General features: G+C 40.4%; 2 protein-coding genes across 2 annotated transcripts in view; both read left to right on the top strand.

Annotated features, from left to right (window-relative positions):
- The window catches only part of LOC134353765 (anoctamin-9-like), a 133,761-nt gene extending 130,460 nt beyond the window's left edge, over positions 1 to 3,301 (top strand). Inside the window, exons 24-25 of the mRNA XM_063062114.1 lie at positions 551 to 663; positions 1,911 to 3,301. Coding sequence (XP_062918184.1) covers positions 551 to 663; positions 1,911 to 1,977 — 180 coding nt within the window. The 3' untranslated portion in view covers positions 1,978 to 3,301. The remainder of the gene's footprint in view (positions 1 to 550; positions 664 to 1,910) is intronic.
- Positions 3,302 to 8,663: 5,362 nt separating this feature from the next.
- The window catches only part of sigirr (single immunoglobulin and toll-interleukin 1 receptor (TIR) domain), a 40,119-nt gene continuing 26,938 nt past the window's right edge, over positions 8,664 to 21,844 (top strand). The window contains exon 1 of the mRNA XM_063062111.1: positions 8,664 to 9,314. Within this exon, the coding sequence (XP_062918181.1) occupies positions 9,140 to 9,314 (175 nt within the window). The 5' untranslated portion in view covers positions 8,664 to 9,139. The remainder of the gene's footprint in view (positions 9,315 to 21,844) is intronic.

Below are 21,844 nucleotides of genomic sequence, written 5' to 3'. Positions count from 1 at the left end.
TCCTTCCTGGCTGCTTTGTAACTCTCTGGAGCTTTGTATGATCTTTGCTTTCTACCATTCTGTTCCTACCTCAATTTATCCAGAACCCCTAGCAAGTGGTACCTAAACAATGTTCACATTTCTGTTGCACATTTCTCTGTGTATATCTGTTCCCAATTTATGCTCCACAGTTCCTGCTGGACACACCTGACAAATTCCATCCCATCTAAACCTTTTGCACTAGGGAGGTTACAGTCAATATTAAGATGTATTGATATTAGGTTTATTGATAGCAATGTATTAATATCAAATTTCTTCATGGTCTATTGCTTATCTAGCACATTAGAGAGAACAGTTCTTGATCAATGCATAATTCATTTCATCCCCTTCATTGTAAATTATAACTCATATCTGAATGCTGCCCAATCTGATTGCAGGGAGCACTTGTAATAATTAATAATAAGCTTTGTCCTACTGAACATTATATAAGCAATTCTGATATACTAGTAGTATGCATTGATATAAACTTGTTGTGAGGGTTGTAAGACAACATGTTTTGTATTTGTTGTAGAACATTGCGGTTTGTGTCAAATATATTGCAGCTTGGTATATTTCTGATGTCCCAGTTTCAATCCAAAATGAAAATCTACAGAGGACATATGAGCAATTAAAAGAGGAGCTGAAGTAAGTTTTGCTAAACTGATAGTGAGTTCTTTAAAAAATGATGTTTAAAGGCGCACATAATAAACAGTATGAATATACACTCAGTGGCCTCTTTGCTAGGTACCTCTTGTATAATAAAGTGGTCACTGAGTGCATGGCTTGAGGTCTTCGCCCATTCACTTCAAGTTTGATGTGCTGTGCGTTCAGAGGTGCTCCTGCACACCACTGTTGTACACCGTGGCTATTTGAGTTGCTGTCACCTTCCTGTCAGCTCAAACCATTTTAGCCGTTCTTCTCTGACCTCGCTCATTAACAAGGTGTTTTTATCCACAACACTGCCACTCACTGGACCCTTTTCTTGTTCTTTGCACCATTCTCTGTAGACTTTGAAAATTCCAGGAGATCAGCAGTTTCTGAATACTGTACTCAAACCTAGCACCAACAATCATTCCATGATTAAAGTCATTTAGATCACATTTCTTCCTCATTCTGATGTTTGGTCTAATCAGCAATTGAACCTTTTCACCATTCTGCATGCTTTTTTGCATTGAGTTGCTGCCACATGATTGGCTGATTAGATATTTGAATTAACAAACAGGTGTATATGTGTAATGAATCAAATAGACACTGAGTGTAGTTTGGCTTTTCAGATGGTTTGGGTAGACTCCAAGTGGTAGTGCTGCAATATTAGTTAGTCTTTATCCAGTAAACTTAGTTATGAAAACATACTCTGGCATTACTGTAAATATAGTTTTGATATAACAGTTATGTTGATGAATTTAAGCAGAGTTCAGGTTTGATAGACCTGGTGTGGAAATGTCATTCAGCTGAATAGTTTATGCCATCACAACTAATAACATTTGGATCTTCACACTATAGAAAAAGAATTGGATGTCATATGCCAGCTTTTATTTAAATTTCTGTATCTCAAGATACAGTTTTATATCAATTTGAAATGCAAAACCAACAACATACATAAATAAAGCTGTTATTTTGCCAAAACCAAATGTTTAAAAAGCTATGAGATGAATGATAATTTAATTTGGTTTTGGGTGGTATTTCTTGGTAGTAAAATATTATCAAGGATAGTCTGAGAAGATACTGTGATATCAAATAAAATATTTTGCAATATGACTCAAAATTACCCCCACTCTCTTGTTCAAAAATTATACCTTCAAAGGAAAGAAAAATGAAAAACATTTCAAAATAAAAAAAAGTTTTTAAAATTTCAAAGTAAAATGTTATGAACTTTTCTATTTTCTTTTTAGGATGATGCTAGTGAAAAGTGCAGAATCTTCAGTGGGTCATGTACAATATCACCAAATGATAACTTGATCACTGAACAATGTAAAAATAGAACTATTGTACACCAAAGCTGTTTACTAGAGAAAACCCAATTACAACTTGTCTGATGACACAGTTTTATATTATTGTACTAGATTAAAAACACTTTGTCAAGCAAATATGACCTTTAAAATATACACTTCAAATTGTTAAATGCTGTCAGTGAAAAATGTATCATCCAGCTATCAAACTGAGCAAGATCTTCTCCTGTCCAATGCATTCAAGTTGATTAATGTTCACATTTCATTGTACAAGATTAATTCAGATCTGACAAAACAGGAGTCACTACAGCACATTTTAATTGTTCACCCAATCCAGCAAATCCAAGATGCTGTGAATACACTTGGGATAATTTTCTTAGAAGTGTATAGTTAACACACTGGAATTCCGGCTATGTTGTGAGCATTTGCATTTGAATATGTTTCCCCTCTACTCTATTTCTGCCAACAGCTCTGCCTTTGGAAATTCAGGGAATTGTATAGAGCTGTAAATCTTTGCAACTGATTGTGCTTACATTAAAGTAGGGAGAAAAAAAGTATGTCTCTCTTCTTGTGTGTTTCTACTGATGCTCACCCCTTCTACCTGATTACAATGAAAGATCAGAGTAAGGGAAGGTTAATGGACAATTGTTACTTCATGGGTGCAAATGACCATTCTATGTTAGCATAGAGAGTGGATGTCTGCAGGAAAATTTAATCATGGATCATGTTCTCGCTGATCCTCTCCTGACCTGGAATCCATGCATACACACCCCATTTAGAGTCACTAGGTTGCAATTGATTAGAAGAATTCTGGTTAGGTTTTCCTCCACTTCAGTCAGGACACTAAGGCCACTTCCACACTAGACCGGATAATTTTGAAAACGCCAGCTTCACGTAAAAACGATAGGCGTCCACACCAGGCGTTCTTGAAAATATCTCCGTCCACATTAAAACGGGTATTTGGGGGAATTTCCTCCTACTGGGCATGCGCAGGACACAGGAAACAAGCGAAGAGGAAACGGTATACTTGGTGCACGTTTGTCCAGTTACAGACTAGAACCACTGAAAAGGAAATTGCCAAACAAAAGACTTGGTGCACGATTATCCAGAAACATTTCCTACAGCCATAGTCTTTTCACCAATGAAAGGGACGACAGCTTCAACTAAATGCAATAAGGCTTGTTACTGGGCAAAAGTGAAATTTGCTGTTACCTCATTTGTTTGCCTTTACTTTTGCCATGTCTTTGTGTATTATTTTGCTGTATTTAACGTGCAATAAAACAAGTTACTGGGCAAAAGTAACAATTGCATCTATTGAATGTTTGCACAAGGAATACATTAATAAAGCACCTTGTTAAATGTATAAATCATGTCTGCATCAGTGTTATCTTGTATTTCCATAAAATGTTACATTAGGCTGTTACACATCTATTGTCAGATATTGTTGTTGTGGTGTTGGAGGTTGTGTTCAAGAAAACAATGAAATGCCATGCTGCCGCCACCATTTGTTCCGCCACGTCATGACAGCATTTTAAAAATTAGCTGGTTACCCCGTACACACTACAACGCCCAACCGGCATTTTCAGATTTAAACTCTCTGGAGAGTGTTTTAGAAAAGCTCCGTTTTCGGGGGAGGAAAACACCGTCGTGGACGGAAGGTCAAAGCAAAGAGAAAAAGCTTCGGTTACGAATTTATCCGGTCTAGTGTGGACGTAGCCTAAGTCCAATTGTATCTCCCTGGTACTAAACTTGCTGAGATCAGTTAACTTGGTATCAACTGTGCAATCCTGTTTAAATTACTTAGTAATGTATTTGAATAATCCTTGCTCATTGGACCCAAGGTATCTAGTGGGTGATGTGGCTGAAGTTATTGCTAAAGTTCACAGCATACCTGTGAAGAAACACAACTGTTTTGTTTTGATCAGAAGGCTGTTGTTTTGCAGGCTGCACTGACTCTTGTGTTTCACCCTGATAGATGGAAAACACTAATCAGATTAATGTTATAGAAAAAGCATTGGATCAGAAATTCCATTAAACAGTGACCACAAGCAATAATTTTTGTTTACAGCTCACTGCTACAAAACCCGAATTTTAAAGTGATAAAGGCATTTTTCATATGCTTGTATGGGTAACAAGTAGGTTGATAAGGAAGAGAGGGAGCATGTTTGGCTCAGGACCTCAAGAGTTGAGTTGGGGCTTGAAGGTAGGAGGAGAGGAGTCACAATTAATTGTTAGTGGGATAGTAAATTACTTCCCCAAGTTGATGAATTTCCAAAGTAATCAACTTAGGGAAGTGGGGATGGGACCCAGAATGGGTATTTGGAAGATTTGAAGGAGAGCAACTTGGCAGCACTATACTCCACAGAATAGTGGGTCGTCCTTGGGAAGATGCCCAGTAACTAATGCCAAAGTAGGTATCTATTGCTGACAAGACTGACTTTGCATAAATGTCTTTCAGAATTTGTGGTCAAACACATCATAGAAAATCATAGAAATAATGTCCGAAGTTGTTTTGGACACTACTGTGTATAGCACAGTTTAGATCTGGATAACTTGCAAGGAAAATCATAGACATTGCAATCCACATGGCAGGCCCTTGGTTTTATTGATGCTATGCCACATGGTACAGTTACTGTGCTCTTGCATCTCCTTTTTACCAGAATGAGTGAATAAGTGGTAGCGATAGAAGGCCTGTTAGTTTGTTGATTGTTGCAGAGACTCTAACTATAAAAATTCAAACATTTATCCTTTAAGGCACCACTAGAGGCTTAATTGAAATAACAAACTTCCAGGTTCATCCAACGGGAACCTTTTAAATGATAGTCTTTTTAAATTGCCTCTCTGCTGTAGAGAATTTTCCCCACAATCTCTTGATGTTCTTTGATATCAGTGGGCACTAGTTATAAGAGGTTTTGTATTAGGATCTTATCCTATTAAAAGCAAAAAAGCTAATCTGGGAAAATATTCATGGTCAAACTGATGCTCTTCAAAAGGAGGAAAGTCTCATTTTCTCAATGTCTACACAGAAAGAATGGGGAGCTGTGCTAAATCCGAGAATAAGCACATTCCCATTGTCCTTGATCCAAAATGAGCTCAATTGAAATGTCATCCTTGATTGAACATGTTGAGGTTTAGTTTTTGAAAATTGTTACAACTTAGTTGTTAATTTATTGTACATTTTTACTGTTCTCTGCACAATTGTCAATGTTTTGATTTCTAGAATGACAATTCACTTGGCTACTTGGCTTGATGCATTTTGTGGAAATGTTAGCCACACATCTTGGCCCTAATTATTTTTCAACTGGACTTAAATTCTAAGCTTTTGAGACAATTGATTTTAAAATATGCTCAATATGATGATGAGCCTGCAACTATATTAATACTAGAACAATAAATATATAGACATCTACTATGTTTAATAACATATCATGGAGGGTCTGCAGCAGTCTGCACCACCACCAGAACTCTGATTTTTAGGTTATACAGAGCTCATATTTATACAGCAAGACAAATAACTTCACATGACTTCGTTTAGCATCCCACAGTAAGCACATGATCAATCGTTTAAAAGACATGTCAAATATCTCTCAGCACGAGTCTAACAGTCCTCCTTATTCCCTATTATCAGGACTCATAATTTACCCCCAGACGCATCCTCCCTCCTGGTCCCAGGGGCTTAATATCCTGTTTATTTGAATTCCTGGCACTGCACTTACCATCCAAGGTTATTCTCCATTTACATCAGCAGTCTTAAGTCCCGCTGCTCCAGAATGGTCAAGTAGCTCATCTCACACTAGTTTTAACCATTTCCACCACAATGACAGTAGTATGTTGGTGGAATAAGAGATTAAAGCAGATGGCTACACTACTAGAACCAGTTCTTGATGCTTGGCATGGAGTCGGGGAAAGGAAATTGTTGTGAAGATATGAAAAGGAAAAAAGGTTGGAAAAAAGTTCATAGAGGAAATAAATAGAGGTTTACAGATTATAAAGAGATTGTAGGAGGATTGGCGAATAAAGTATGGGAATAAATAAAAGTTAAATTCCCAAAAGCTGATAATTGAGAGTAAACGTGATCTTAATAAATGTGAAGTATCTTGACAGACATTCAAAAGATTTGGGTATGAATGAAAGTTTAAGGTTTTACATGAGAAAATTGAATGTAAGATTGTTAAGCTACCAGCTGACTAAACCAACAAGTTGCACATGATAGGAAACAGTCAAGTGAAGCAACTGCCCTTATTGGATAAAATTGACTAATATTTATCTACAAATATAAGGATAATAGCATGGAAAAATAAAATGTGAGGAACATAAGATCTGGATTTCTGCAGCTCCATTAATGAGATGGAGAACTTTACAAGATGGCTATCTACTTTGAGAAATGCTCCCAGTACTGTTAATCAAATCTTGCGTACTGCAGTGGGACCTTCTGTTAAAGAGATTGTATTTCCAGTGATTATCAGTCAAGTGCAAAATGTAACCCAATGGGACTTCAATAGCACTTTGGACTTACAACCAGAAGTTGAAGAGAAAATTACATCAAATCATTGGAGAGAAAAGGCTGTAAATACTCAAGCAATTTTCCTATCTTTGGTGAGCATACAGTAGCATTTTCCCCTAAAGAGCAAACTGATGGCTTATTTGACGTAATTATCACATAGCTATTATGTAGACAAGAGTTTCAACATTGTTCAGGTGACAGTTTTCAGGTGACAGTTTTCAGCCTTTGCAAGAGTTTTTTTTTCATTACTCTTTCTGCATTCATCTCAAAAATACATTGCTGGGAGAATGGGATCACAGCACTTCCTCACGTAGCAATTCAGCTGTTTTCTGTGATGCAAGGGATTCCACATCTGGGAAATTAGTGCTTTTTTTTGCAAAACCAGTTTATGTCATGCACATTTAGTTTATTAGAATATTTTTTCATATCAAACAGTCAACATTTGATATTTTTGTATCTGTATACCTGGCACTGATCTGATGTTTTTACTTGATTTTATAATGGCTTACTTTTTTCCATTGATTGTGCATCATCATACAAATCATATAATGAAGAACATATTAATTAGGGCACGTTTAGAGGTCTGCACATATTCAGATGATATTGGACGGTGGGGGGGGGGAGGGGAAGCAAACATCCTTAAATAGGAAGATTATATTTGTACACAATATGCCAGGTGTGGTCTCATTAGGGTTCTATTTTAATTGGAACAAACCATCTTTACCAGAATACCCTTATACAATAAAGACCCTTGGATTGCTGTACATATAAAAAAACTTAGGATATGGGCGTCCTTATATATGAATTGCTATCTGCCATGTCATTATTTATTGACTTTCCTTATTTGCAACCCACTGAAGTGTGCTTGTCCTCACAGGCCTGCCACTCATTTTAATAACTACATGCAATCTTCTCAGTCGTCACTATTTCAATTCTAGAGTCCTGCATGTTCCGATTTTCTTCACTAGTGGTACTAACTTTTCAGATGCCTACAACCTAAATTGTAAATTTTCACTTCTCAATGCTCTCCAGATTTCTCTTTATTAAGATGTGCATTAAGATGTGAGTTTTAAATCAATTTTGGATTATTGTACTAATACTTCATTGTGTTAAAAATTTGACTCATAACAACAGTGAGACTTTTCGACCCCTCACATTGAGGCCTGCTCCAAATATAGATGAAAAAAAATTCAAGGGAAAGGGACTGAAAATTCGAGGTTATTTAATATCATTTCCTGTACACAAGTGTAAAGAAAATCGAAATAATTGTTCCTCCAGATCTGATGCAGCACAAAAAAAACACAAAAGATAAAGAACACTAATAAAAAAAACAATAGATATAAATACATATGATAGCTTATATACATAGGTTGCAGAACGCTCTTAAAGTTATGCTAGATTGTACAAGAAATAATAAAGTAGTGGTGGAGTTAGTGGATGGAGGTGTTGTTTAGCCTTGGGGAAACTAACTGTTTCTGAGTCTGATAATCCAGGCGTGGATGCTACACATAGCCTTCTCCCTGATGGGACAACCAGTCACAGTCCATGAGCAGGGCGTGTGGGATCCTTCATGTTACTGGGCCGTTCTGTATAAAGATGTCGTTGATGGTGGGTAAGCTGCTGTCAGTAATATGTTGGGCAGTTTTGACAATAAGTCGTGGAGCCTTCCTGTCCGCTGCTGTAGTTTCCCTCACCATACAATAATGCACCTTGTTAGGCTGCTCTCTCCTAACGAGTTTCTTCCAAAATTCATACTGTTCGCTTTTATTGACATAAAATAACTGTAACACGAATCTCCTCACGCTTTCTGCCGTTGTATTATCTTTATTTGCTATTTATTAAATTGCTGTTTAGCATCTAAAATTGTTGCCCCTTTAACCCAGACAAATCGTTAATATATATATACATAAATCAAGACCCAAATAACTCTATTGTTCCGGTGATAGACATTTATTCTTATTGCCTCCCCTGTAATCCTTCGCCATTGTTCCAGTTCCCCCTGCTAATCCGCCATAGTTCTTGGCCACTCCCTGAGTCTCACCTGGTCTCAGTTCTGTCGTGTCCTCGTACAGTCACGGAACCTGGTCAGGTGCGGGAGTTGTAGTCCCGAACAATCTGTATGCAATAGATTATTGCACGGAGATCAGCATGTTCTGACTGCAAGCCCAGAGTGCACAGCGTGGGGGCCGGCGCCTGTGCACCGAGGTGTGCACCTGCCGCAGTTTGGAAGGGACGGGAGCAGTAAGGAGCTGCAGAAATTAATTCTTTGCCACAAATTCACTGACGAGTGACTCGCATTAAATCTGACGGGACAAAGTTAACAAAGATATAAGTTATCAACCATAAGTTAACTTCAGTCTATGAAGCAAGAACTTATAAATAAAATTTCATTTAGTACCAGGCGGCTATTACAGTATTTGAGCTAAAATTCGGTGAGTTAAGATTTTCAGGGACATATATGCTTGGATTTAAAACGGTGACTCGTTTGGGTTCAGTATGCAGGTAATGCTTGCTCCATTGTTGGGCGCACAAACAACACAAAATGTTTGACATTGCAGTTTCGAAAGCAAGTCAAGAGGACTCTGGATATCGCAGTGAATTTATAATTGTTTTTCATCTTCTGATATTCCTGAACTTAAACTGATAAAATCGCCTTGTGGTGCATATTATGAGGAGAAAAGCAGTAAAAGCCACCTTTGCAGGACACCGTTCTATTATGTGGAAGAACAAGCACTTTACTTGGGCCAGAGGTTCCTGTTCCCTCCTGACACTCTTTGTGCTGATCAGCAGAGCCAGTATAATTGAAGGAAATAACCTGACGGAAAGTGACATTTCAGAATCAGGTGAGATTCTCAAAGGTGCCTTCATCATTGAAGCTTGTCCGGTGTCAATTTGCTGCCTTTATATATTTTGAAAGACGCAAATTCTGTAGACTATGTGTAAGAAATCATGAATAAGTATTAATGCTATTTTAAACTGAAGTAGAGGGTGCAAACCAAACTCATTAAAAATAAATTGTATAGTGTATTTAATGCCATAAGCCTTTATCAGAAAATAAAATGAAATGCTCAAAGATGGGGTAGTGCTGGAAAGGTGTTACTCTTACTGGAGGTCTGTGACCACTGGTGTTCTGAAGGCATCAGTGCTGGGACCTCTGATATGAACAAAAATGTGGCTGGGTTAATTAGTATGTTTGCAAACAATACAAAAAGTGGTAGAGTTGTGGATAGTGAGGAAGGATGTCAAATGATTCAGCACAATATAGACCAGCTGGAAATATTGACAAGAGAAATGACAGAGGCAATTTATCCCAGACAAGTGTGAAGCTGCAAAAGAAATATACAGAGTAAATAATGTAAATGTTAGGACTTTTAGGAGCACAGATATACAGAAGGAGCTTGAGGAGCAGGATCACAAGCTGGCAAAACAGTTAAGTAGGATGGTAATGAAAGCATAAGGGCATACTCGCCTTCATCAGTGAGTATGTTGAATGCAAAAGTCGGGAAGTCATGTTACAGCTGCGTAAGACTTTCGCCAGACTACATTTGGAATATTGTGCACAGCTCCAAGTTGCTACTTTACAGCAGGAATGTGGAGGCTTTGGAGGAGGTGCAGACGGGGTTCACCAAGATGTTGCTGGATCAGAGAGAATAAGCAATAAGGAGAGTTTAGATGAACTTGGATTGTTTTCTCTTGAGTTTTGGAGGCTGAGCATCAACCAGTTTAAAGAGGAGGGGCACAGGCAAGAAACATAAGTAGTCTTTCACCCAGAATGGAAACGTCAAATACCAGAGGGCATAGCTTTATTGTGCGAGGAGGCAAGTTTAAAGGAAATATACTTGGCAGGTTTTTGACACTGAGTGGTAGGAGCTTGCATGGGAGGTGAAGTAGACGTGACGGCGACGTTTAAGATGCATGAACAGCCAAGGGAGTTGAGAGACATAGACTGTGTGCAGGCAAATGTGCAGTTTAAATTAACACCATGACTGGCACAGACATCTTAGGCCAAAGGGCTGTTGTTCTACAGTATTGTTCTATTTTCTATTTTAATTTACCGACAATTGGCCTGTAATCTTCACAGCCACAATGAATCAGATATGTGCCAGACAGAGTATAAGGTGTTGTTCCTCCAACCTGAGTAGCCTCCAACCTGATGGCATGAACATTGACTTCTCTAACTTCCGCTAATGCCCCACCTCCCCCTCGTACCCCATCCGTTATTTATATACACACATTCTTTCTCTCACTCTCCTTTTTCTCCCTCTGTCCCTCTGACTATACCCCTTGCCCATCCTCGGGGCTTTCCCCCCCTCCCCCTTTTCCTTCTCCCTGGGCCTCCTGTCCCATGATCCTCTCATATCCCTTTTGCCAATCAACTGTCCAGCTCTTGGCTCCATCCTCCCCCTCCTGTCTTCTCCTATCATTTTGGATCTCCCCCTCCCCCTCCCACTTTCAAATCTCTTACTAACTCTTCCTTCAGTTAGTCCTGACGAAGGGTCTCGGCCTGAAACATCGACTGTACCTCTTCCTTGAGATGCTGCCTGGCCTGCTGCGTTCACCAGCAACTTTGATGGACAGTGGAAACTGGGATAAGAACTGAATGGTGGAAACAATCAGTATGTGGAGAGAGAACAACTGTTAACATGCCAGATGAATGATTCGTCATGTGAATAAAATGCTCAAGTTTTAGTAAGTCAGATCCTAGACTGAGTGAGTGTGAAAGTGGGAATTCCTGGTCATTGCAGCAGCGTGGTGGGAAGTGGGAGCATGAAAGTGCCGGTGGTGTACAGATTGTATTTTTTGGTGCAACTGTTGCCTCATTTAGAACAATATGTTGTTCTTTTATTTTTAAACACTTGTAATTGAATATGACAATTTAGAGCTTTGCTGGAAAGAAACAGGATGTTATATTGTGTTGTGTGCAAATTGTCTGTACTGCTCACCTCGATGCCGAGCCATTCCTTCTGAACAAGCGTGGTGATTCAGGAACTCACCGGCACTGGGTCATTCTCTGGACCGCGGGGATTGTGCTAGTGCTCCTAATTATCATCAATCCCTCAGGCAGTACTGTATCAGCCATAGTGCTTGATCTTGTCATCTGCTATCCCTGGGAATCTGTCTGAGCTTAAGAAAATACTTGTGGTATGCCATACTAATAATGAGAGTGAAACTTAAGGCACCAGGCTGCATCATGTGAGGGTGACTCACGTACTGGCACATGGGAGGGTGTTTACACAATGCCTGCCAAATACTTATATTCATGCAGTAAGGCTCCAGGGGGAAGTACAAAGTAGCTGTGTACAGTGCTGCTTGGGTGTTAAGTTGAATGTATTTTTTCACTTTTTGATTTTTTTCCTTCCTCCTTAATCCATTGACAGCTATATGTTCAACCCTTAACTACATAGGAGGTTCTAGGCAGAACAATATCCATCTGTAGATGATCACATTGTAGCAGGTATCTTCCCCTTTCAGTCCCTGTTGTGTCCCATCCCACCCAATGGAACACAGGAACCTACACAAGCTTCTGAAGTGCAGTCTACCTGGAGAAAACTTCCTTTTGCAAAGGATATTTGTGGCAGCAAGTTATTTACTGTATGTAAACCGTTTGTCCTCAGTGAGTGCATGCGATTGCCACAGTTCGGCGATTTTCCGAATGTGAATACAAAAGTTGCATTTATCAGAAATGACAGCTTCCTGTCTGTGCTGTTGAGCTTTTGGTTCAGACAAGCAATGTAGTGCCGTCTTTTTGTGACATATAATAGTGAAGGAAGGGCGAGGCAACAGAGATTATAGAAAAATGAACTTCAAGTAGAAAAGCCAGACTGGATTCCAAGCACTAGAAGTCTATTTAAGTTTGTTGTATTTTTATGATGCTAAATTCTGCATTTTAGCAGGTCAAGTTTAATATATCCTGAATACATTGTGGGTTTTTTGGGATCTGTTTTACTGCAGTGAATGAAAATCAAAATTTTAAAAAATGGCAGGGGTTAATTAACTAAAAAAAAGTGCTGGAAGCACTCAGCATGTCAGGCAACACCTCTGAGAGAAACAGGCAATGTCTTCAGGTCTAAGCTCTGTTCCTCTTTCTGCAGCTGCTCCCTGATTACAGTCTGATGTTGGATTGGAGCTGCACTCTGAGTACTAAATTTGTCAAATTTTCTGTATATTCCTTACTAAATTTTACTCATTGGTAGAGTGGCTTCCAAAAAAAATCTGAACTAATACATGTGAGATTTAAGTATAAATTATGTAATTACTGATTAGCTAGTTTACATAGTTGCCGCACATTCAGTTTATATGCTAACTGAGCCAACTCAGCTGCTTTTCAACACCCAACATTGCTGAAAGTACCAAACAATGCTTTTTACAATGCCATTGGTGCATGATTTGAAAGGGAGAATGAAACTATACCTGTGTGAGTCCCTGAGGCATCTGGTAACCCTGTGATGTCTGTCTCAGCTGCCGATGTCAGAAGGAGTCAGACCCCAAAGGTATACCTGGCAGGGCGCTAAAAATCTGTGCCAACTAACTGGCTGGAGTGTTCAAGGACATCTTCAATCTTATGCTATTTCAGTCAGGGGTTCTCACCTGCTTCAAAATAGTATCAGCTATACTAAGAAGAGCAGGATGAGTTACCTCAGTGTCTATTGCCCAGTAGCACTCATGTCTATCAAGACCATAAGATTTAGGAACAGATTTAGGCCATTTGGCCCATCAAATTCAATTCACCATTTCATCATGGCTGATCCATTTCTTTCTCAGCCCCAATCTCCTGCTTTCTCCCTGTAATCCTTCATGCCCTGACTAATCAAAAATTCCACAGATTCACCACTCTCTGGCTGTAGAAATTCCTCCTCATCTCTGTTCTAAATGGATGTCCCTCTACTGAGGCTGTGTCCTCCGGTCTTAGACTACCCCACCATTAGAAACATTCTCTCCACATCCACTCTATCCTTTCAACATTCAAATGGTTTCAATGAGATCCCTGCCCCATCACCCCCCACCATTCTTCTGAATTCCAGTGAGTACAAGCCCAGAGCCAGCACTTCATGTGAAAAGACTTTCAATTCTGGAATCATATTCATGAACTTACTTTAAACCCTCTTCAATGTCAGCACATCCTTTCTGAGATAATGGGCCCAAAACTGCTCACAGTACTCCAAATGAGGCCTCACCAGTGCCTTATAAAGTCTTAACATTGCAATTTTTTGCTCTTATATTCTAGTCCTCTCAAAATGAATGCTAAAATTTCATTTGCCTTACTCACCACCGACTCAACCTGCAAATTAACCTTTAGGGAAATCTGAATGAAGACTCCCAAGTCCCTCTGTACCTCAGATTTTTGAATTTTCTCTCCATTTAGAAAATAATCTACACTTTTATTTCTTCTACCAAAGTGCAAGACTGCAGACTTCCTATTACCGTATACATACATATACCTACTGTAATTTAGTTTTTTTCTGTATTTATCATGTATTGCATTGTACTGCTGCTGCAAAGCTAACAAATTACACGACAAATGCTGGTGATATTAAACCTGATTCTGATTCTGAATTAACTCCTGTGAAGCAAAGAACTGGACTTCCTGCAGTTTGCCTACCACCACAATGGGTCTACAGGGGATTTTCTGGATGACAGCAATACCTATGTCAGACAGCTTTTTATTGATTAAAGCTCAGCATTCGACACCAGAATCCCCTCAGTACTAATCAACAGCTTCAAAATCTGGACTCTGTACCCCTGATGTTCTGCAACTGGATTGTTCACTTCCTTATCGGGAGCCCACTATCAGTGTAGATTGGAAATAACATCTCCTCCTCACTGGCCATCAACACAGTCAGACCTCAAGAATGTGTGCTTAGCATGACCATGTGGGTAGGCACAGTTCAAACATCACCCATACATCTGCTGATGCCACCAGTGTTGTTGGCAGAATCTCAGGGGGTCGTACAAGACTGAAATAGATTCACAGGTTGAGTGGTGTCACAAGAAACAGCCTTGCAGTCAGTGTCAGTAAGGCCAAGGAATTGTTGGTGGATTTCAGGAAGGGGAAGCTGGAAGAACACACACCAGTCCTCGCCAAGGGGCCAACAGCAGAAAGGGTGAGCAGCTTCAAGTAGCTCGGTGTCAGCATCCCTAGAGATCTGTCCTGGCTCCAACATACTGATGCGATCACGAAGAAGGTGTACCGGCAGCTATATTTCATAAGTGTTTGAGGAGATCTGGTATGTCACCAAAGACTTTTACAAATTTCTACAGATCTACCCTGGAGAACATTCCAACTAGTTGCATCACCATCTGGTATTGGCGGGGGGGGGGGGTCAATGCACAGGATCGGAGAAAGCTGCAGGAAGTTGTAAACTCAGCTCCATCGTGGGAATGGGCCTCCCCACCAGCGAAGGCATCTTCAAAAGGCAATGCCTCAAGAAGGTGGCATCCATCATTGAGGACAGTCGCCTTCTAGGACATCTTCTCATTAAGACCGTCAGGGAGGCACAGTACAAGAAGCTGAAGACACACACTCAACAATTTAGGAACAGCTTTTTCTCCTCAAATTTTTGCCATTAAATTTCTGAACAGTCAATGAACTCATGAATATGGCCTCATTTATTTTGCGCTGTTTTTACGCTCCTTATTTTTTAAATTTCCTGTTATGACTTCTAGTATATCATTGCACTGTACAGCTGCCACAAAACCACACATTTCATGACATATGCTTGTGATAATAAATCCATGGAAAATCAGAAAAAAGCTGTGAATGTTCAGTTTTGACAGAGGCTAAAGTGAACTTGGATGTTTCTAGTACTTCTGGATATCTCATGATCTTATGGCCAGAGGAGGTCCTGGTTAAGTGATTATGGTTGCTCATGATATATTGCCCAATGAGTACGGATGGTTTTTTGGAAACTGCCAAGTTTCCTGAGCACTTGACCAAAGGGTTCCAAACAATGTTATTAAACTGTACTGCAGTCCTGTCTCAGGGTAACTTAATTATCATCTGATATAGCAGTATTGCCTCACTAAGGAATTTTCACTTTTTTTTAATCGATTAATACAAACACGGGAAATTTTCCAGCAGTAAAACTCGGGCAATTGGGCTAAAGCTGTGGCACAATTTGTAACACGTGAGTGAAGTAGGGTGCCAACCATTTTTATTTTCATTTATTTAGAGACACAGTATAGTAGCAGGCCTTTGTGTCCCAATGATCCGACAGTATCCATTTACACCTATGTGACTAATTAACCTATAACCCATACGTTTTTGGAATGTGGGAGGAAACTGGAACACCCAGAGAAAGCCCGTGCGGTCATGTGGAGAATGTACAAACTCCTTAGAGGCAGCGGCAGAATTGAAACTGGGTCACTGGTGCCTTAATAGTGTTACTCTAAACGCTATGTACTGTGTGGCGTGTGGCCAAGTGGTTAGGGCGTTGGACTAGCGATCTGAAGGTCGTGGGTTCAAGCCTCGGCCAGGGCAGCAGTTAGGTCCTTGAGCGAGGCACCTAACCACACAATGGTCCGGTCTGCACAGCTGAGAATGGGTACCGGCAAAAAAAGATGTTGGGGGTTAACCTCGTGGTAGACTGGCATCCTCTCGGGGGGGGGGAGGGAGTCTCGTACTCTCAGTCGCTTCACGCCACAGAAACCGGCATAAGCACTGGCCTGATGGGCCACAAGGCTCGTGACAGACTTTAATCTTTAAAAAACACTATGTACTGTGCCACCTATTCTCAGCCCATTACTTATGGATGGAGCAGGAGCTGAGTCACCGCCTTTTTTTTTATTTATTCATTTACGGGATATGGGCATGGCCAGCATTGCCCACCCCTCGTTGAGAAGGTGGTGATGAGCTGCCTTCGTGAACCGCTGCAAGTGGGTCCTGTGAATAAAGCACAACTGCAGCTGATATAATCTGCCTCATGGTCCATCGTTGATCGGAGCAGGGACCCATCTTCCTTTGAGTATTAAACACATAATTAACACCATCTACTCAAATGGAACTGCATTTCTCACATTCCATGACGTGCACAAAACCAATGTTGGAAATCACCCTTAAGGGATTTAGCTCATCCTGCAGCTCAGATTGAGAAGTGACATAATATCTCAGTGATTTATAAAACAAGCATGTTCAAAAGATGAATTGTGTTTTGCAGAGCCCGATATGTGAAAAGCAGGTTGATGGGTAGAGTGAAGGAGTATGGCTTACGTTGAAGGGAATGTGGATGAACATTAGTATGCAGATGGTCAATGAGGCTCACCATGTCTTTGCAGAGAAGGGTGTGCAAGAAAGCATCGGAGAATGATACAGGGGAGCATAAACATAGAACATAGAATAGTACAGCACATTACAGGCCCTTCGGCCCACAATGTTGTGTCGACCCTCAAACCCTGCCTCCCATATAAGCCCCCACTTTAAATTCCTCCATATACCTGTCTAGTAGTCTCTTAAACTTCACTAGTGTATCTGCCTCCACCACTGACTCAGGCAGTGCATTCCATGCACCAACCACTCTCTGAGTAAAAAACCTTCCTCTAATATCCCCCTTGAACTTCCCACCCCTTACCTTAAAGCCATGTCCTCTTGTATTGAGCAGTGGTGCTCTGGGGAAGAGGCGCTGGCTATCCACTCTATCTATTCCTCTTATTATCTTGTACACCTCTATCATGTCTCCTCTCATCCTCCTTCTCTCCGAAGAGTAAAGCCCTAGCTCCCTTAATCTCTGATCATAATGCATACTCTCTAAACCAGGCAGCATCCTGGTAAATCTCCTCTGTACCCTTTCCAATGCTTCCACATCCTTCCTATAGTGAAGTGACCAGAACTGGAAACAGTACTCCAAGTGTGGCCTAACCAGAGTTTTATAGAGCTGCATCATTACATCGCGACTCTTAAACCCTATCCCTCAACTTATGAAAGCTAACACCCCATAAGCTTTCTTAACTACCCTATCTACCTGTGAGGCAACTTTCAGGGATCTGTGGACATGTACCCTGAGATCCCTCTGCTCCTCCACGTTACCAAGTATTCTGCCATTTACGTTGTACTCTGCCTTGGAGTTTGGCATTAGTTTGAAGAAGTAGTGGAGGAGGTTGAGGGAAGAATAACAGGCAGAGGGATGTACAGACGAGGATCAATTTGAAGTGATGGTGGAGCAGGGTGGTACAGGAGAGCATTGGGTTGAAGAGGTGGTGAAGGAGGGTGAGGGAAGAATGTTAGTTTTAGATGGGGGGGTGATTGAGAATGCACAGGGTGGATCGGTTTAAAGCAGTAGAAGTATATCCAATGAGGATGAGTAGTTTAAGAATATACAGGATTTTTCTCTTAAAGTGTTTTGAAACATTTTCCTACACAGAAAATGGATTGTCACAATTTATGTGTTACCATTAAAATATCAGTATTGACTTATTTTGTCAGAATTTTATTTTTTATTTTCATTTTCTCCATACCCAAATTATTATTTCATAGGGAGTTAGATAGAAAGCTTAAAAGCAGGATCTCAAGTGTAGTAATCTCCGGATTGCTGCCTGTGCCACACACCAGTGAGGGTAAGAATAAGTTGATTTGGCTGAGGAATTGGTACAAAGGGCAGGGTTTCAGATTTTTGGATCATTGTGATCTCTACAAAAGGGACATGTTATACCTGAAATCAAAGGAGACCAATATCCTTGCAGCCAGGTTTGCTCGAGATGTTGGTGAGGATTTAAACTAATTTGGCAGAGGGTGGGAACCAGAGTGATAGGGTTGAGGATGGGGTAGTTGGTATTCAAGTGGACACAGTGATTCTGTGAGGAAGGACAGGCAGATGATAGGGCAACATTGCAGTCAGTGGGATAAGTTAAATGTAACATGGGGTCAAATTCTAAAAGGGTGATAAATACAAGGCTGAAGTTTTTATATTTGAATTCACACAGTATGAGGAATAAGGTAGATGGTCTTGTAGCACAGTTAGCAATTGGCAGGTATGACGTTGTGGGCATCAGCAAGTCGTGGCTGAAAGAAAACCATAGTTCAGAGCTTAACATCCAAGGATACACATTGTATCGAAAGGACAGCCAGGAAGGTAGAGGGGGTGGAATGGCTTTATTGGTAAAATAATGAAATCAAATCCTTACAAAGAGGTGATATAGGATTGGAAGATGTAGAATCCTTGTGGGTAGAGTTAATAAAATGCAAGGGTAAAAAGACCCTGATGGGATTTCAACGGGTGATAGAAAATGCATGCAAAAAGGGCAATAATAATAATAATGTGGGATTTCAGCATGTAGGTAGATTGTAAAACTTGGGTTGATGCTGGATCCCAAGAGAGAGAATTTGTAGAATGCCTATGACATGGCCTTTTTTTAGAGCAGTTTGTGGTTGACCCCACTAGGGAAAACATTTGATTAGAGAGCTTAAGGTAAAAGAATCCATAGGAAGCAGTTATAATATGATAGAATTCACCCAGAAATTTGACAGTCAGAAGCTAAAGTCATTTGTATCAGCAGTGGTGTAAAAAGGGAATTAAAGAAGCATGAGACAGGAACTGGTTGGATTTTAAGAAGGTCTTTGACCTGGATCAACACATGGAATTATGATAGTGTCAGGAGGGGCAGGACTGGCAGCTCAATATTCCATGTTTCTAGACATGATAGAATGGGAGGGGTGGCATTACTAGTCAGTGAAATGCCACGGCAGTCAGGACAGACTCAACTCACCTAGTGAGGCTTTATGGGTGGAACTGAGGAATAAGAAAAGTACGGTCATGTTAATGGAGCTATATTATTGACCAACCAGCAGTCCACAGGATTTAGCACAGGAACAAATTTGTAGAGACATCGCAAATATTGGAAAGGATGGGCTGGTTCTCAGGTTGAGATTCTAAATTGGATCTGGCAAGTGCAGATTGGGCCAGGCTGTTTCTAGCAAAGGTGTACTTGGTAAGTAAGAAGTCTGCAAAAGTGAAATTTTGAGAGTACAAACTCAAAATATGGCCCTGTCAGAATGAAAGGAAAGTATAATACGTTTTGGGGACCTTTGTTTTCATGAGATATTGAGTCCTTGATTAAAAACAACAAAGAGGTGCATAACAGATATAGGCAGGTAGGAACAAAGGAGGTACTTGAGGAGTATAAGAAATGCAACAGAACACTTAAGAAAAACATCAGGACGGCTAAAAGAAGGCATGAAGTTGCTCTAGCAGACAAGGTGAAGAAGAATCCTAAGTACTTCTGCAGATATGTTAAGCGCAAAAGGATTGCAAGGGACAAAATTAGTCCTCTGGAAGATCAGAATGGTAATCTATTTATGGAACTAAATGAGATGGGGGAGATCTTGAACTGATTTTTTTTGCATCTGTATTTACTCAGGAGACAGACACAGAGTCTATAGAAGTGAGGCAAAGCAGCAGCAAGGTCATGGACCCTATACAGATTACAGAGGAGGAGCTGTTTGCTGTTTTGTAGCAAATCAGGATGGATAAATCCCCAGGGCCTGATAGGGTGTTCCCTTGGATCTTCTGGGAGGCAAGTGTAAAAATTGCAAGGGCAGTAGCAGAGGTGATTAAATCATCCTTAGTGACAGGTGAGGTACAGGAGGATTGGAGGATAGTTAATGGTGTTCCATTCTTTAAGAAAGGCTCTAAGAATAGCTCAGGTAATTATAGGCTGGTGAGCCTGACATGAGTAGAGCAGAAGTTATTGGAAGGTATTCTAAGAGACCAGATATATGAATATTTGGATAGACAGCAATTGATTAGGGATAATCAGCATGGCTTTGTGCTTGGTAGGTTGTGTCTAACCAATATTATAGAGTTTTTCGAGGATGTTACCAGGAAAGTTGACAAGGACAAGGCAGTGATTAGTCTATTGTCTAATAGACTTTAGCAAGGCATTTGACAAGGTTTCACATGGGAGGTTGGTCAGAGAGGTTCAGTTGCTTAGCGTTCAAGATGAGGTAGTAAATTAGATTAGACATTGGCTTTGTTGCAGAAGTCAGTGGATGGTAGTAGGTGGTTGCCTCTCTGACTGGAGGCCTGTGACTGATGGAGTGCCACAGGGATCAGTGCTGGATCCATTGTTGTCTGTCATCTATATCAATGATCTGGATGATAATGTGGTTAACTGGATCAGCAAATCTGCAGATGACACCAAGATTTGGGGTGTAGTGGACAGCGAGGAAGATTATCAAAGCTTGCAGTGGGATCTGGACTAGCTGGAAAAATACGCTGAAATATGGCGGATGGAATTTAATGCAGACAAGTGTGAGAAGTTGCACTTTGGGAGGACCATCCAGGGTAGGTCTTATACAGTGAGCGGGAGGGCACTGAGGAGTGTGGAAGAACAAAGGGTTCTGGGAATACAGGTCCATAGTTCATTGAAAGTGGCATCACAGGTCTATGGCATTATTAAAAAAGCTTTTGGCACATTGGCTTTCGTAGATCAAAGTACTGAGTGCTGGAGTTTGGATGTTATATTGAAGTTGTATAAGACGTTGGTGAGGCCTAATTTGGAGTATTGTGAGCAGTTTTGGTCACCTACCTACAGGAAGGATGTAAATAAGATTGAATGAGTACAGAGAAAACTTACTAGGATGTTGCTGGGACTGGAGGACCTGAGGCATAAGGAAAGATCAAATAGGTTAGAACATTATTCCCTAGAATGTAGAAGATTGAGGGGAGATTTGATAGAGGTATACAAAATTATGAAGGTATTAATAAGGTAAATGCAAGAAGGCTTTTTCCACTGAGGTTGGGTGAGACTACAACCAGAGGTCATGGGTTAACAGTCAAAGGTGAAATATTTAAGGGGAACATGAGGGTAAACTTCTTCACACTGAATGGTGAGAGTGTGGGACAAGATGCCATGATGCCAGTCAAGTAGCGGATGTGATTTTGATTTCAATGTTCCAGAGAAGTTTGGATCGGTACGTGGAAGGGAGGGATATAGAGGGCTATGGTACGGGTGCAGGTCAATGGGACTAGACAGATTAAATGGTTTAGCACAGACTGGATGGGCTGAAGGGCTTCTTTCTGTGTTGTAGTTTCCTATGACTCTATAACTCCAAGGTGCCACACATGAGGCTGCTTTTAACAAGATAAAAGCCAAGGTCTTACAGGAAAGATACTAGCATGGAAGATTTGCTGACTGGCAAGAGGCAAAGAGTGGGATAAAGGGGACATTTTCTCATTGTTTTCCGATGACTAGTGGTGTTCCACAGGGGTCAGTGTTGAGACTACTTCTTTTCACGTTAGATATCAATAATTTTGATAATGGATGTGATGGCTTTGTGCCAAATTTGTGGATGATACGAAGATAGGTGGAGGAAGAGACAGTGTTGAAGTTTGCAGAAGGACTTAGACAGATTAGATAGAATATAGTGTAGGGATGTGTATGA

This window comes from Mobula hypostoma, chromosome 11, assembly GCF_963921235.1.
Source record: "Mobula hypostoma chromosome 11, sMobHyp1.1, whole genome shotgun sequence".
Taxonomy (NCBI): Eukaryota; Metazoa; Chordata; class Chondrichthyes; order Myliobatiformes; family Myliobatidae; genus Mobula; species Mobula hypostoma.
This window is presented reverse-complemented; position numbering and strand designations above follow the sequence as displayed.